General features: G+C 49.1%; 1 protein-coding gene across 2 annotated transcripts in view; it reads left to right on the forward strand.

The window, feature by feature from the left end:
- Positions 1–17,634, forward strand: part of PTPRT (protein tyrosine phosphatase receptor type T) — a 1,022,164-nt gene that overhangs the window by 936,557 nt on the left and 67,973 nt on the right. For both annotated transcript variants that reach the window (XM_044385622.3, XM_044385623.3), the window contains one exon: positions 6,481–6,568. In XM_044385622.3, the coding sequence (XP_044241557.1) occupies positions 6,481–6,568 (88 nt within the window). The remainder of the gene's footprint in view (positions 1–6,480; positions 6,569–17,634) is intronic.

Below are 17,634 nucleotides of genomic sequence, written 5' to 3' on the forward strand. Positions count from 1 at the left end.
AGTATCGGCCGAGGGTAGGGGGTGAACAGGGGAATGAAATGGACCGGGACACTCCCAGCCTCAGATCGGAGGTGAGTTGCGCTTGGAAACTCTGTGTTCTGACATTTCACTATTTGTGCATAAACTGAAGGAGGCTTAGGTACAAAGAAGAGTATCCAAAGAAGGATGGCAAGCTTCAGAAAGGACCCTCCTATCCCAGGAGAGCCAAACCAGCAGGTAGAAGGAACCAGCCAGGCATCAGGGACAGTTCTTGGTTAGAGCAGGGAACTAAAGTAGCAAGTGGGGAAACTGAGGCACTGACTCAGCACAGCAGGGCCTGAAAAGTCCGTGACCCCCACCGAGGTCTCATAGGTACATGAGTGTCTGGCTTACTGAGCTCTGGGGCTGGGAGCAAGGCTGGATGGGTGAGCGGGTGGGTCACGGTCACAGGGAGAATTAGTCTGGAGTAGGCACCAAATCAGATTTTATCCTAAAGTCTGGGAAGCCTGGCAGCAAGGATGAAGGGAGGGGTCACGAGACAAGAGCTCTTAGCCACTTATCATGCTTCTGGTCCCGGCTCAGCCTCCTCACCTGAAAGCATGTCCAAAGCATGTTCATTGACGTGGAATAAAACTCATGTTCTTGGCAGTGGTTCACCGACCGCCGTTGGCGCCACACCCTCTCTGTCCACGTTATGTATCGCTTGCTTGCTGTTATTCTCTAGACCCCAGAGAGCCCCCCTTTCCAGCTCCAGAACGCACCGAGCTCCTTCCATCTCAGGGCTTTGCACTTGCCCACCCCCCCCCCCAGAATATTCTCCCAACTCTTGCCACAGCTGGCTTCTACTCATCATTTAGTGTTCAGCCCAAATGCGTCAACGAGAGACACATCGGAACACACCTGGAGTTGAGCAAGCCAGGTTGAAATACTGCAGGACATCTCAGGAAGAGGACGTGAGAAAGGGCTCGGAGGCTGCAGGCTGTGTTGGGTGATTTGGGGTTTTGTTCTGGATTGGGCATCGTTAGGCAGTGGTAAGACTAGGGACCTTAATAAATCCTAGCTCTAGGAAAGGGATACTGGACAGAGACTAATGGTGTAAGTGGCAAAGGAGCAGCAGTCACTCCTATTAGCCAGGATAGGGGGTGTTTGGTGTTTTGTTTTGTTTTGTTTTGTTTTGTTTTGTTTTGTTTTGTTTTGTTTTTGGCTTGGACAATATCCATACTGTTTCTGTGTTTAGTTAGGACTACGTGGCGGTCCTGCGTATGCCTTGCCCCATCCTGGTCTCAGAGTAGCCTCGCCTGATGTTGGCATTCTGTGAAATTGTTTGTGTTCAACAGTAAGAAGTGAGGCAATGGTTTTCTCAGAAGACCCTTCCAGGTCTGACTTTTGAGGATTCTAGGAAAACCACAGCTCAGCCCTCCAGGGATGAGGACATCCCCAAATGCATCCTTTAGGACATCCCCCAAATGATTGCCTTAGAAAAGCAACACTGTTGAAGAGTAGGAAACATTTCCACACTCAGGGAGGAGTGTAAAAATAGAGCTCGCACTCTCGGGAGAAGAGAATGAGAAGAGGAAAGCGGAGATTGATAATGGATGAATATAATGAGATGGCAATTTTGGTTTGAAAAGAATGTGATTAGCTCCTAATGACCACCGCCATTCCCTGGTCAATCTCCTGTAACTAGCCGCTAATGTAAAAATAATGCCCCTCGGCTGGCTCACTTGGAAGATGGAGATGGGTCTCTCTTTCATACTTCTACCCCTTCATATTTTTTTTCCTTCAAGAGGTTATCCTGTTACATCGCAGCTCCCGAAAAAGGGAAATGGATATGTGATCAAAGTCTGCCAATAAGGGGGTTATTACTGCTTACTCCTAGGTGGCTCTGTTAGGCCTTGCCTCCTCTACCTCGGTCAACAGCATCACAGCCCCCAGGCTCACACCTCCTCCCCCAACCCCAGCAGGGGACACAGAGGCTCCCAGGGCTGTGTCAGAGGCCCGTGTGGTTTCTCAGAGAAGGACTACTTATCACAACTGCTTTGTTTAGCGTAAGATTTTTCAAAGGATGTCGGCATGCTGGGTGCATCCTGAGGGGTATGGCCTGGATGTTGAGACGACTCCCAAATCTGGGGGTGGACAGGGATCTTCATATCTGTGCTGTGTTGCAGCATAGAGGTGCATGCTAATTCTGAGGGTCCCCCACAGAGCAGGGCAAAGGCAAAGTACATGGAGGCAGAGGAAACAAAATACTGTCCAAACTGACCATAAGTGAGACAGGAAGCATTGTGAAGTGGTGAGCTCTCCATCACTGAAGGCATCCAAGTAGCAGACGCTATGGATCAGCTTGTCCACTGCCCAGAAGGCCACTGTGGAAGGGAACACAACCAGATACTTTTTCAAGGTCACTTACACCTCTGAGATTAAAGAGAATGCACAGAAGCCACCTCACCCACTAATGTTTTCAGCCATCTGTCCAATCCATTCACTTATTCCAGAGGGGATTCAGCTACATATGAAGTACAGGCCAGGATTGGGCTCTGGAGATACAGGCATGTATAAGACGCTGCCCTTTTCCTGGAGTAGCCCGTCATCAAGTTGGGAGACAAGACTTTCATATTATTGGATACAAAGGAGTCCATCTAATAATGAAAGTGACCGACTAGCTGGGGATGAAGTGGAGAGGTGGGAGGGTTAGCAGGGAAGATTTCAACAAACAGAAGATGCTCGACATGGGTTTTAAAGGGTATGTAGGAGTTTTCCAGGCGGACTCAGGTGGAAGAGAATTTCAGGCAGAGGGAACATACGTAAAGTCAGTCTCAGAAGTTGGAAACGCCTGAAATTGTGGCCTTGCGTTTAGTTCCTTATCTTTGGAATATTAATATAAGGGCAAGAAATGAGGCTGGAGGGGCCTGTAGGATGAAGTTGTTAGGGACCTTGTATCAAAGGCTTTGGAATTTATCCCGAAGGTAATGGCAAGGGGAGTAATTGGGTCCTATTCACATTTTAGAAAGATCTCTCTGATTACAGTGGAGGGTGGATTGGAAGGGACAAAACCAAAGCAAGAGAAACCAGCGAGGAGGCTCGTGGGAGAGTGTTTCTCCAGGTAAATTCACGATTTGCAAGAACCGTGGGTGTGCAGTAGAGTCACCCGGGGAGTTCAAACACTGCTGGCAGCCTGTGTCCCATCCCCAGAGAGTCTGATGGAATTTCATAGGGCTGTGGCTTTGGGAGGTATAAGGTTCCCCCAGAGGACTCTGATGTACAGCCATAACAGAACCTTCAACGAACTGTAACCAAAACTGTAGCACATAGGAGGTACTCCACAGATTTTTTTTTCCCAAAAAAATTATTATGAAAACATTTGGAGTGTCCTGTTCTTGGCTTCATACCACTTTGGGGTGGGTATGATGGAATGAACAGTTGGCTTTTAATGCCGCAGGGTTTCAGGTAGAAAATCCACCCCCAGAGTATACGTTTAAACCTTGAGAAGTCCAGTGTTACCAGTGAGACCGTCACGGCCCACCATTGCAGAGAGCCAGGAATATATGGGCCTGGCCAGCTGTCTGAAACAGCCGGTGCTACTGGACTGGGGCAGGAGGATGAGGCCCCGGGGCTGGAATCTGAGTTCCGAGAGCTACATGCAAAAGCAAGAACCATTTGCGGTCTAGAGATGCCCTATGCCGATGGCAAGGGGGATGCAGGGCGGTGGTCATTTGTAATGTAGAGGAAGGAGGAGGCAGAGGACGAGGAGAAGGAGGAGAGGCAGTGAGCACTTTCCTATCTCCGTGGCACTTTTGTCACACTCAGATTTAGGGCAGAGATTGGTGCCCAGAGCCTAGCACCTGCTTAGCTTTTCCTCCGGGATGCTTAAGGGTTTGTGACACGCAAAGAACAGAATCCTGATCAATTAATAGCTGGGAAGACCCTCTAGTACTTCAGTCTGAAACCCCGAGGGAAGCGAAGTTAGAGAACACAGCTTAGCCAGGCAGCCCAGGCAAGGGCCTCCCACCCCACCTCCATTCCATCTAGAACGGCTAGGTAGCAGAACGAGCACTGGTACTACCTCCCCAACCACCGCAGAGTTGAGGATCATGGTCGCACTTCTAGAAAAAAGGTCGGCAAAGTACAGCCACAGGTTCGCTCCAACCCACCCCTGGTTTCACAAAGAAAACTTCGTCAGAACATAGCCATGCCCATTCATTTGCATTTTGTGTATGAGTGGTTGCAGGCCAGAGGACATGGCCTACAAAGCCCGTGCTGCCCACTCTCTGACCCAGTATAGAAAGTTTGCTATCGTCTTCTCTAGAAGACCCACCCGGGGTTGGCTTAACACATGGGAGACTAGAAGCAAGAAAGGGGGTACCGTGCACGAGCTGGGCTTTTCATAGACAGTGGTCCTGCCTGCCTGTGAAACAGCCCGCTGATTGGTGGAGTTTCTGACCATTTGGCTTACGGACTGCTTGTTTAGGCTGAAGCTAGTAAGGGATGGATGGGCAAAGGCAAGGCTAGTGTGACAGGATGAGCGGATGCACGTTTCCCCTGCACTGCAGACAGGGAGGTGTGTAGACTGAAGGTATTACAGATCCAGCCTCAGAAGCGGCATAGGGCTCATGGGCAGGGCATTCAGCCCATGCCACTGGGGGCAGGTGGAAACAGTCATCGGAACGTGGCCGGGCCTTCATGCTTCTGCAGCTTTCCTACAGCTGTTCGAGCTCCCTTGAATGCCCATCTTCCTCTTCCGTGAGATCAGCGACTACACCCTCCCCTGTGTTTCCATAGCACTTGGCTCATAACCCTATTAAATAAGCATTCCACATGGTTGTTGACTTGTCTGTCTCCTCCTGGATTGATGACTCCCAGCCCTTCCCCCTGTTCTGACTGGGAACTTCTACGTCCAACTTCCTACTCAGCATCTCAGCTTGGATGTCGAATCGTCATCTCAAACGTGGCTCCCACTGCTGTTGTTCTTACTGTGTGGAACGTGGCAAGAAGCAGGCGGCACTCAGCAGATGTCAGGTGCCGTTCTAAGCACTTGATGTGCCCAAAACACAGCACGTAATTCCTGCCTCCCCGGTCTCTTTCTCCCCATGTACTTCTCCATCTCCTCAAATGCCACGGCTCTCCACTCGCTTCTTCAAGCCAACAGTCTAGGAGTCAGCCTTCATCCCTCTGTCCTTCCTAGTCCACACCTACAGCAGATGTGTTGGCTGCCTGTGTCCCCTCGACACTCATGCACACATTACCTGCAGAGCATGGCAGATGTGCCAAAGGGTTTCCTAAGACTTGTCCTCAACCAATGGTAGATGGGAATTGGTGGGTAAACACCCCAATGTGAGATGGGCCTGTGAGATGAAACCCTAGGTGTGCACTGTGGTGACTTGCTTACTGGGGTACCTTGTACTGGCTTCCTTCCCATGACTGTATCATTTCCCCCACTCTCCTGCCCATGCCCCTTAGGATTGCTTCCCAAAGAAGATCTCGTATTCAAATCCTTATTTCCAAGTCTGCTTCTGAGGGAACCAAAATCTACAGTATTCAACTGAACATCCTGAAAATAATCACATCTACTGTCACCGTCCTGATAAAGGGTCCAGGGTGCCCTCATCTCTTATCTGGACCATTGCAACAACTTCCTAACTGATCTCCCTGCTTCCTCCCCAGGCCTGCATCCCATACACGAGCCAGAATGTTCTTTGTAAAACCTAAATCAGATCAGCTAACTGCACTGCCCTAACCCCTCCAGTGGCTTTCCGTGTCACTTAGAATAATATTCAGCTCCTTACCAGGGACCACGATACCTTATATAGCCTGACATGTCCCAGCCTGTCCAGATGCTCCCATCACTGCTCTCCCTGCCTCACCCCTGAATATGGTCATTTGGTTACCACTTTTGCACCTGCTGTTCCCTCTGCCTGGAAAGCATGCCCTGCTTTTGGCACAACTGGCTTTTTCACGTGATTAAGGAGTTAGGGTAACTGTTCCCTTCTCAGAGAAGCCCTCCCAGAGTGTAAAATCTGGAGAAATTCTCATCCCCCATCACTGTCCCTTCTCCCTGCTTAATTTTCTTCATAGCACTTGCCACAGTCTGACATTATGTATGTTTGCTCTTTCACTTCCGGCGTCACCCAGTTGACTGGAAGCTTAAAGGGGACTTTGTCTACTCCTCTGTATCCCGAGTACTTACAACAGCACCAAATACATCCTGGGGACTCAATAAATATCTGTCAAATGAATGAATGAGTTAATGAGCAAATGACTCCCCTACTGGGCCAGATTTGGGCTCTTGACACACAGAAGCATCAATGATATTTGAGTCAATGAACGAGTGAATAAGTCCATGGAGAAGCCAAGTCTGTGTTCTCCCCAAGCCACATCCAAGAATACGGAGCCCTTTATACAAAGTGACCCGTCCCAGTGGATCTGATCCCCACCCTGGCTCATCTACACGTGGAGAAAGCCCCTATCTCGTGCCATTATAACCACTCTATCTTTCCTTTTTAGGCCTTACCAGAGGGGCAGACAGCTTCGTGGGACACAGCCAAAGAGGATGAAAACCGCAATAAGAATCGATATGGAAACATCATATCCTGTAAGAGCCCTGAGGGTTTGAGGGGCAGCCAGCCCAGGGGCCAGAGGAGTCCAAGGCTACTCTGGTCACACAAGGGGCAGGGTTTAAGGCATCATGACTTCTGCCTGTCCCACTGCTAGGGGGGCAGGTGTTGTAAGGTGAGCGTATGCCACGCAGGGCCTGTGTTGGCCAAGACACTTGGTGGCCCTGAGCCTGCAGGAGGAAAGCATGTGTTGTGCAGAAGCCAGGGAGACATCCAAGGTCATGGTCTTTTGCTCGACAACAAGCTTTAACATTCCTGTAATCACCCCTGATACATGGTTTGACGAGGGCAGAGATGCGAAGCGGTTAGAGCCCTGTGGAGTCAGACTGCCTGGGCTTCAATCCCAGCTGTGGGGCCCTGGGCAAGTTACCTGACCTCTCTAAGCTTCACTTTCTTACCTTTGAAATGATACAAACAATACAGACAGGGTCATTTTAAAAAGGTACATGAACCTTTGCATGGTGCTCGGCACCCTTACTCTTAGCCATGGAGATCGTTTCTCGCGGTCACTGATGAGCAGTACAGATATATAATTCCACCTTCTTTTAACCAGAAGTCACTGAATACCCATCTGGGGACATGGAATAAACCAGGTTGGTGGGGGGGGTGGGCATGATCAGATGTCCATTTTGGAAAGATCACTAGGGTAGCCAATCGGAAGGGTAGATTAGATTGGGAGAGACTGGAGTCAGAGGGACTGGTCAGAAGGCTACTGCAGTGGTCCCAGCAAGGGATGATGAGGCCTGAACAAGGACAGTGCCAACATTTGTGAGTGACTGTGCATAATATTCAGTGCTAGACGGCAAGGGAGGGAGATACTGCAGTGAGACTGCACGCCATGCATAGGTCACAGGGCATCATCACTGCCAGATATTGGTATGTGCAGCCTTCAAAGCAGCATAAATCAGACAGGACAAAGTTACCTCATACAGAATGTTGAGTGTGGGGTCTGATGAGAGCAAGAGTTGACAACAGCCTTTGTCTGCCATGATGTACTCAACCTGGACCTTTTGACATCTCGCCAATTGTGTGCATAGCATTTCTGGTCTCAGCTCTCAGGATTACCCCATCTATCCAAAAACAGAGGGGGAAAAAAGACCTCGAATAACAAATTATTTCTAGCACAGTTCAGTGTTTTGTTTTGTTTAACTGTCTAGACATTGCCTAAGAAAAAGCTTGGAGGAAGAAAGCGTAAGATACAGGCAGCTTGCAAAGGGAAGAAAGAGGCAGAAGTTTTAGCTTAGCTGTTTCCTGTGCTGATTTAGGAATGGGCTATGAATGGTAGAACTAATCAGAAAACATTTATAATTTGTCTCTTGGAAGATAGTAATGCAGGCAGCAAGATTTCTTGCAAGGGAAGTGTTGGCAAGAGCTGCTCGAGCAATCAGGAAGTGTGTTATTAAGACCCATGACGTGCGGGCCTCTGTGGAGCCAGGCCTGTGCTGGGCCCTCAGTCTCTGCTCCCATGGAGCTCCCATGCCGGGCACAGGTAGCTGCTCACTCTGACCATCCTCTGCTCCAGCCCCATGCAGACCATGCCCTGAAATGTCTGGCCCCTTGTCCATTCCCCTTTCACGTTGTGAGTTTAGAGAGGGGCCACTAAATTATAGGCAGTGAGACCTTAGGTGATCACGCCAAAACTTAGTCGTCTCTCTATAAATTGGGTACAGCGATGTCTTCCTCCCAGGGTGTTGTGCAGATAAGAAAAGATAAATGACTAGAGAACAGTGAGGAGCCCTTGCCTCCCTGAGAGACAAGGATATCCGGCCTGGGCCAGGTATCTGCACAAAAGCCTATGGTGGCTAAGGATGAGAAGCCACGCCAAACTGTCTGTCTTCCAGACTTCCCTGCTCATCCTTGGCACCCAGCACCTTTGCCTGGGCCATTGTCAGCTCCCACCTGGACTCTGCCCAGCCTCTTCCTCCTGCCGCACATCTGATCTGACCCCCAACTTCCACCTGTCTGATCTCTGACAGAAGCCAGAGGGACATCTTCAAAATGGGAATTGAATCGTGTCGTTTTCCTATCAAAAACCCTTCAAATGGCTTTCCTGCACTTCTAAGCACTTCTTATCCAAAGGCCCTCAGCCACCTTTCCACCCCCATTCCATACTGTGTCCTCTCCATCCCAGTTTCGTCCGTTAAGCCACACTGATCTTCATTCAGCCCCTTGAGCTTTCTGTGCTCATTCATGACACAGGGCCTTTGCACATTCTGTGTACTCTATCAAAGTGCCCTTCCGGCCTCACTTTGCTCTACTAAGTTCTACTTATTCTTCAGATCCTACGCGGTCATCACTTCCTCAGGGAATTCTTCCAGCCCTTCAAATTTGGTCAAAACCCCATTATTCACTCCTTGGGCCCAGTGCATTTTCTCCTTAACCCAACTTGTCATCGTGCTGAGAGGCACTTTGATGACTACCTGTTGATTGCCTGTTTTCCTCACTGGAATAGATGCTGTGTGACAGCAGGCAGATGACTGTACTTCTGTGTCCCCAAACCTGGCATATGGTTGGGGCTCAGTAAATAGGAACTTAATGTTGGAAAGCAGACTCTCTGCAAGACCCCGAAGGGCTTCAGCCATGGACCACTCCCTCTGGCTTCTCAAATAAAAGAATATTCAGGAAGCATGGAGGGAGGTAAGCTGGAGCAGGATGACAGGGGCACAAGGATATGCCAGTAGGAGGAAGCTACTGAGCCTGAGTGGGGGTAGAGAGACAGGACACAGGAAGGGACAGGAAGAGAACCATCCTGTCTGCTGTGAGAGCTGCATCTTAGAAGTCAGGGTTCCAAGTAGCAAGGGAAAACAATGAAGGGGATTGAACTCCATCATTGGGGGAGCAGAAGACGCTGTCAGCAAGTGTCCCACCCACACCCCATGGCCTCAGCACCTGGTGACTGCTGGAACACCAGCAGACAGTCTGGCATCCTGGGCCAGGACTAGGGTGAGCGAGCGACGCACCCAGCTTGCAACATTCAAGGAGATGCCACGCTCGGCCGCACAACCCCGAGAGCGAGCGCCTCACTGAGGTGTGTGCCCTGGGCACCGCACTTGCTTCCGCTTCATGCTTCCGTGTCTGCGTCTCTTTGCCTGAGGACCTGCTCCCAAGCTGGGGCAAGACACTCTTATGCAAAAGGCAGTCTCTCCCTGGCCAGTGAAATAGCCCAGCTCCTTCCCCTCCCACCAAGGGTGTGCTCTTCACCTTTTCCAGAGTCCCCACAGCTCCTGGGCTGCTGTTGCCCACTGCAGGAGTGGGCTTGAAAACTCCCCCTTGGGGACTGCCTTCTCTCAGCCGCCTCCCTGCCCCCTTCCTGCTGGTGCCCCTGCATAAACTGTGTGCACTGGGATCCTCCTGTCCCATCTCCTTCTGCGGAAACCCGAAGGAGGCAGAGGGAAGTCAAACACCTAACGAGCTCGAACAAACCTGAATCTCCTTTCCCACTGAAGGGTCCATAACTGTACAGGACACTGCAGCCCAAGTAGGTCTGCACTCTGCACAAAAGGAGACAGGGTCAGGCAACCCGTGCATCCAAAAGCCCTGGAAGACACACTGTGGAACCAAGCAAAGAAAGACTCCTGGAATTGAAACGAGAAAAGGAAGAGAGAGACAACCCCGAGGAATGGAAAGTGTTCCTGTCCTTGTATGTGTCCCTCCCAAAGGCGAAGCCTGCCGCAGCTTGATAAATAGAAATATTCTTGGCACAAGAAGAAAACCGGGTGTGATTAGCATCTTAAGGAACCCGGAGCTCTGGGAGGCTGGAGTGGGGGACAAAGGCCCAGGCCAGGAGGACAGAGAAGATTAAAGGGGAAGAGGAGGAGGGAGGGCACTGCCTGCAAGTGAAACAATGAAAGAGAAACCTTGGTTAAATCAGCCCTTTCTTCCAAATGAGGCTGTTTAGAATTTGGTAGCAGAGACAGTGGGGCTTCCAGCGGTGGGATGACAAGGAAATGAAAGGGAAGGAAGTGAATGGAGATCCAGAACAAAGAGTTCTTTGCTTTTAAGCAGCCCTGGGGCAGAGACTGTGGACAAGGGGAAATTTCAAGAATATCCCAGCGTCCCCCTGTGTACGTTCTTCTGGAAGGGGCTTCCTGGGCTGGCGAGAAGAAGTTTCAGCGAGGAGAGGAAGTGATCGCAGAGGTTGCAGGTTTCACCAACTCCATCAGGGTCCCAGCAGGAAACAGATGGGACCCTCAAGGAGGGGGATGTGAAGAGAATTTAATCAAGTGATTTTTGTATAAAGGGGTGAGCTAGGTAGGTGTAGGGCAATGACAAGGAATTGTACAGTCCTAGAGGTTAAATACCCCGAGGAGAAGCTACCAGGACTCCCAGAAAGAGAGAAGACCCAGCTGGAGGCATGGCCTTCAGTGGGATCACAGCCAGCCCACAGTGACCCCCGCAAACAGAGCTGAAGAAGTAACCACGTTGGTCACATTCTGTCTTGGTCCAGTTCCTGCAGGTGCTTTCCATTGGCTAGACCCACCCCAAAGCCAGAGGACGAGGACATCTGCAGACCTAGTCCACCGGGCCCAGGTGTACCAGAATATTGGACCTGGGCTCAAGCAGAGCCAGGTTCTAGTCTCAGTTCCACCACAGACCAGGCGCATGACCTTCAGCAAGGTCACTTCATCTCTCTGACCCTCAGTTTCTCCTCTCTTAGTGCATAGAGGGCAAATTAAGATGAATAACCATTGAATCTGAATCTCATGTAGAGACTTTTCAACCCAGCTGAGACATGGTCCAGCTTCTTTGAGTTCACAGGCAAGGAGTGATGGTCCAGAGATGGAGAGCCCCCGGCCAGGGTCACACAGCGAGTCTGTAGGACAGCCACGCCCTGCACTCCTGGCTTGTGCTGCCAGGGTACCACGGGACCCTGTCAAGGAATCCTTCTGCCTCAAGACACATCATGCTCTTGGGGGAGAACACCCTAAGGGGTCGGACCTCAGAACAAATGGCCGACTGCGATGAGCTTTTCAGACAGGCCATTCTCACTTCCAGGGAGGAACTCAGGTTCAAAACAAACCCAGAGACTCTTCTCACAGTGGTTTCTCTGCTGATTCCTGGGAAGATGGACCTGGGACAACAAAGTGGGCACCTTGTTCAGTGCTTCTGACTCTCAGTCTGCCTTCTCCGTTGGGGTCTCTCAGGGTGGGGTGGGGACCCTACAGATGGGTCCTGGCGCGGAAGTCGTCAGTGTCCTGGTTCATTGGAAGACTTGTTCTGGTCACTGGAGCCATGTCTCCCTGCCTACAGGACAAGCCAGAACTGCCGAAAGAGGAACCATCCCCAGGAGCAGCCTTTGGACGTTGACTGAGAGAGTGGGTGTGTGAGCACCCTGGCCCCTCTCCCCTGAGTCAGAAAAACCCACTAGAGCTTCCAGCAGGATGAAGCCCAGTGGTCTGCAGTGGTAGCTTGCTTGATGACACACCCCTTGCCGGATTCCTTCCTTTCTGCATTTCCTTCCCTTTGCCCTTCCCACCTCTGGGATCACCTCCCATACCAACTACTTGCGCTCAAATCCTTGTCTCAGATTCTGCTTCCAAAGGAACCTGGCTGAGAAACCTTTCTTCTCTCCAGAAAGTTCCTTTAGTGGAGCGTGGACTGGACACCCTGCTTAGGATGAAGCAGTAAATGCATCAGGTGGTCCTGTGTGTCTCTGACTTCTCCCAGCACTCTGCCTCTCTGTTTAACCCCTCTGCCCACCCCCCAAAGGCTCCAACTAGGTCCGTGCAGAGGGGAGCCACTCAACCTCAGCCAGCACGGAATGGGCAGAGCAAGGAGGTCCAGAGACTGCCAGGCTATTTCCCTCTCCTGCCCCAGCCACCCTCTCTCTTGATAATGGTAATTCAATCAAGATTGAAGGTGCAGACCTTTAGCTTCAATGAGGTACCAGGCAGTCTCAGTGGAATTGTCTGCCTCCTCCCTATCCACTCGTGCAAGATGATGGCATTAACATTTCCAATCCTTCTAGAAAATGGTATTTCAGCTCCACAGTTCATTGTAATGAGCCAAATCTCTTTTCTCTGAAAAATTGCACCTTTTCTTTACCCTCCCGAGTGCCCAGAAGACAGGAAGAAAGCACATCGTATATCCAAGTAATAGTCTCTCCCCAGCCCCACCTCTGTCAAGTGATTCTCTTCTTAAGTGGATTCCACTTGAGAAGACCCATTTGTTGGGCTACCTTTGATGGGGAGGAGAGGAGGAGAGGTTCTGGTTTGTTTGGAGAGTTAAAATGGCACACAAGAGGAAAGAGCCCTCTCCTCTGGGGTGGGGGTGGAAACGCAATGGGTTGGGCAGTGTTGGAGTCAGAACTGGCACAGAAGGGGTGTGGGGGCAGTGGGTCTTGGGGTTTCAGGAGGAGTAGGGATCACACCACTCCATGAGAAAGTTCTCAATCTTACACGTTCTCCTGAGTTGTTAAACTTCTTGGAGCCTTGAGTTTCTCATCCATAAAATAGGGTGATGATACACACACACACACGCACACACACACACACACACACACACACACACACCTCTCACAGGGTTACCATGACAATCAAGTGGCATAGCATCCATTAACTTTCTAAAATAGTACCTGGAACATCATACGCACGCCACACAGGTAAATTCCTCTGCCTCACCACCTAACACAAGGTGGGCGTCTAGTCTCAGGGCCCCATTCCAGAAGGATCTTTTGGTCTTTCCCAAAACAAACTGAAGTGAATAATGAGAGCACCTCAGTGCTACATACCTGAGCATTGATCAGCGCGCTCAAACCAGAGTATGCGTCAGCATCTCCTAGAGGGCTCGTTAAAATGCATATTTCTGGGCCCCACGCCGGAGTATCTGATTCAGCAGGTCTGGGCCGGGACTCAAGAATTTGCATTTCTGGCAAGCTCCCAGGCATTGCTGATGCTATTGGTCAAGGGACCACATTTTGAGAACCACTGATCTAGAATAATAATTAAACTGTATTTACATACTTGAGTTTGATTTCTTACAACACACCAGGTGCCTTCATATCTCACCTCTTTTAATCCTTGCAGTACCTCTGCAAAGGTAGATAGGATTTTGATGCCTAGTTGGATAAATGGAGACTCAGGGAAAGGAAGGAACTTGCCCCAGGTGATGTGGTTAGTGTGTGACAGACCTCCCGCCTGCCTCCAGAGTCTACCCAATCCCTTAGTCTCTCCTGCAGAGCAGAACTGGCTGCCAATCTGGGGACAGGACAGAATGGGTCTGCAGGGGGTAACGGATCAGCTATGGGGAAAGGGAGTATTGGAGCACAGGATCCAGGCACAACCTGCCAGTTCTGTGTAGAGGAAAGAGCCTTGGGTCCCAGGCCAGGTTACCTAAAATCAACTGTATGGCTATTAAGCAAGGGGACCTGGCCCTTTCTGCTTCTCAGCCTCTCAGACACAAACATGAATTCATTTATTAAGTAATTATTGAGTACCTGCCATGTGCCACACTGTAGAGGAGTTCAGTAAATAGGGTGCCCTTCCTTAAATAGAATGTGAAGCAGAGCCACAGGTTAATCAGGTAGTCACAGAAATACAGCTGCTCTAAGAGTTCCTGAGAAAAGTACAGGGAGCTCTCAGAGTCTGGGGTGGAGAGATCACAGGAGACTTCCTGAGTAAGGAACATGGAGCAGAGACCTGAAGAATGAGATGTTGTTTACTTGTGGAGGTGGGATGGGGGAGGGAGGTGTTCCTTTACACGTGCAAAAGCCCTGTGGTCAGAGCAGACATTGTGCATTTGAGCAACTGAAAAAAGAGCATAGTTATCAGCATAGTATTTGGGGAGGGGAGCATGAGGCTAGACTGGGAAGTGGGTCCCAAACCATCAGATCATGCAAAGCATTGTGGGCTTTGTTCCCTGTTAGTGCTGTCCTGAGCTGATTCATACCAGCTTGCAAGAACAGATTGTTAAATTTTCAGGAATTTTGGGAGCTAGTTGATGCCATGTTGGTAGCTTGAAATTAGTCATGGTGGGAGTATTTATACCACAGAAATCAGCAGACTGTACCGATCAGGGCCTTTTTTCCCTCCAGAGAGCTGTTTGTTAAACATTTAACAACATACCACTGGTCTTTGTCCTAAAATGACAAGGAACAGATTGATTCCAGAGGGACGGTGTTTCTGTTCCCCTGGAGTTGTGTTCCGCGGAGTTCTTTGGATATCCATATCTTTGCAGCTATGTCTCCTCTCCCCTGGCCACCACCAGTTTTCTGCTCCCCACGGGTCTGTTCTTGCCCGTCTCCCACCTCAGCTGAGAGCCAGGTGGGGCCAGCCTCCTCTCACCTCACCATGAAGAAGTTTGCTTCTCCTCTGTGTGACTCTTCTCAGCATCTTGTCTGGAATATCAAACGAGGAGTACCAAATTAGCTGTTTTTCAGGCTTGCGAAATGTAGATAGAGCATAATGAACGTTCTGGGCTGCTTGTAAATTACCTTGTATAAACTCCTTCACATCGCCCGCTGCCCCATCTTTCTCCATGTGCCTGTGGATAAACACAATTTTTTATCCTTCTAATTATATAAAGTTAGAGGAAGAAGGGGACACGGAATAATATTAGCATCTCCCAGAAGGAATAAATAAACCATGAGGACACTGCTACTCCTCGCAATGCCTTTCTGGTGGGCTGACGGCTGAGCTCTGCCCTTTCGAGAATATACGCCATAGCTGTTTGCCTCTGCAGGTTTACATCTGCTACAGAAGGGCAGGTGGGGAACACCGCGTTTCTAAGCATCACAGCCATGAGCCTTACCTCCAGCCCAGAACCACCATTTATTAAACACCTGCTGCATACCAGGCACTGTTCTACTACTTTTTTTTTTTTTTTAGAGCAGTCTTAGGTTTCAGAAGAAGTGAGCGGAATGTACAGAGAGGGTTCGCATGTGCTGCCTGCCTCCCTCCCACATTCAGATCCCCTGTTACTAACACCTTGCATCCGTGTGCTATGTTTGTTACAATTAATGAACCAGTCTTGATCCATTATTATTATCTAAAGTCCATAGTTTCGTCTACTCTTTGTGTTGTGTAGTTCGGTGGGACTTTAAAAATGTGTAAGGACATGTATCCACTGCTACAGTATCATACAGAATCATTTCAGGGGCCTAAAATGCCCCTGTGTCCCACCTGGTCATCCCGTCACCAAGTCCCTGATTATTTACCTTGTCCATACCGAGTGTCACAGAGCGGGACTCACACAGTATGAAGCCTTTGCAGACTCGCTTGTTCACGTAGCAGTAGGCATGTACATTTCCTCCCTGTTTTTTCGTGGCTTGATCATTCATCTCTAAATATCACTGAATGATAGTCCACTGTGTGGGTATACATTTGTCTATCCATTCATGTATCGAAGGACATCTTGGATTGTTTTTCCCCTAAGTTTTGGCAGTTGTGAGCAAAGCTGCTATAAACATTTGTGTGCAAGTTTTTGTATGGACATAAATTTCCAACTCAGTTGGGTAAATACCAAAGACAGCAATTGCTGGAATCATATGATAAGAGTATGTTTAGTTTTAAAAGAAACTGCCGAACTCTCTCCCAAAGTGGCTGTTACCATTTTGCATTCCCACTAGCAGCAAACCGAGAGTTCCTGTGGCTCCATAGCCTCACCAGCATTTGGTGTTGTCAGTGTTCCAGAGTTGGGCCATTCTAGTAGGTGTTATGGAGATACCTCGTTCTTTTAATTTGAAATTCCCTAATGACATATGTTGTTGAACATTTTTCATATACTTATTTGCCATGGGTGTATCTTTTTGCTGAGGTGTCTGTTCAGATCTTTTGCCCATTTTTTAAAATTGGGTTGTTTTCTTCTTGTTGAATTTAAGAGTTCTTTGTATATTGTGGATAAAGTCCTTTATCTGATATTCTGCAAATATTTTCTCCCAGTCTGTGGCTTGTCTTTTCATTCTCTTAATGCCCTCACACTTTTCATGCCTGCATTTTCTCATTCAATCCCCCAACACTCCGTGAGATATATAGTATTGGCTCCACTTTGCTAAGCAACCCAAGCTAAGAGAAATCAATTGACTTACTAAGTGATACGGCTAAGATTTGAACCCAGATCTGACCCTCAGCTCCCTACCTCACATCATCGGTGTATCCCACTTGCCACAGGTTAGCCCTCTGGGAATGAATCTTGGTATTTGCATAATAAAACAGCCTTTCACAGCCTCAGAAAATAGAGGTATCCTGTATTTGGCTGCTTTGCAGAGCCCAGCATGGGTATTTGCATCTAAATGCCTTAATATGGGGTGGAGAGGCGGAGAGCCCTCTGTAACCTAACCCCTGCCTACCTCCCTCTCTCTTCTCCTGTGGCCAATCCCCTCACACTGTGTCCACAAGACAGGAAATGGTTTTCAGCCTCCCCAGTGTGCTTGCTTTTTCAGGAGCACTGCCTTCTCTTTCCTTGTTCCCTCTGCTGGAAGGACCCTTCCTCACTGTCCACTGGTCAAGTCTTAGCCCACTTTCAATGCCTCATTCGTATACTACCACTTCACAAAGCCCCCCTTTCTCCACTTTCTAGACCACGGAGTTCTACTCCTGTGTACAATCCGTCTCCCACACGGCACTGACAAATTCCTTAAGCATGAGCAACGCTTTGACGATACTTCCTTAGGCCATTCAAGCAGCCTGCACATAGTAGGTTCTTCATAAATGGATGAACACAAGATACCGACAAACACCATCCTCTGGTGGGTAGAGGCCCCTTTCATCTTTAACAATATTTAACTTAAATAAGTTTTGTTTCTTTTTGGTTTTTTAAATCATCTTTGCTTTCAGATTTTAACTTTCATTTTATGTTAAAGAAAATTCGCTCTCCACATTTTGAACCAGAATCTCCATTTCCCATGCTATAGACCCCAGGGGCAGTCATAACTCAATAAATAAAGGAGATGTTTGAATCAATAAGTCATTAGTGAGACCAATGAGTAAAAGCACAATGTGCATTTTTACTTTTTTAAGGCTTATCGTTTTTGTAACCACTGGTAATGGGGCTTAACAGTCTCGGCTCAGAGTCAGGTGCTGGGCCTTATCTGACTCCTTGCTCCTGG

The sequence above is a fragment of the Ursus arctos genome, unplaced genomic scaffold, assembly GCF_023065955.2.
Source record: "Ursus arctos isolate Adak ecotype North America unplaced genomic scaffold, UrsArc2.0 scaffold_16, whole genome shotgun sequence".
Classification (NCBI taxonomy): Eukaryota; Metazoa; Chordata; class Mammalia; order Carnivora; family Ursidae; genus Ursus; species Ursus arctos.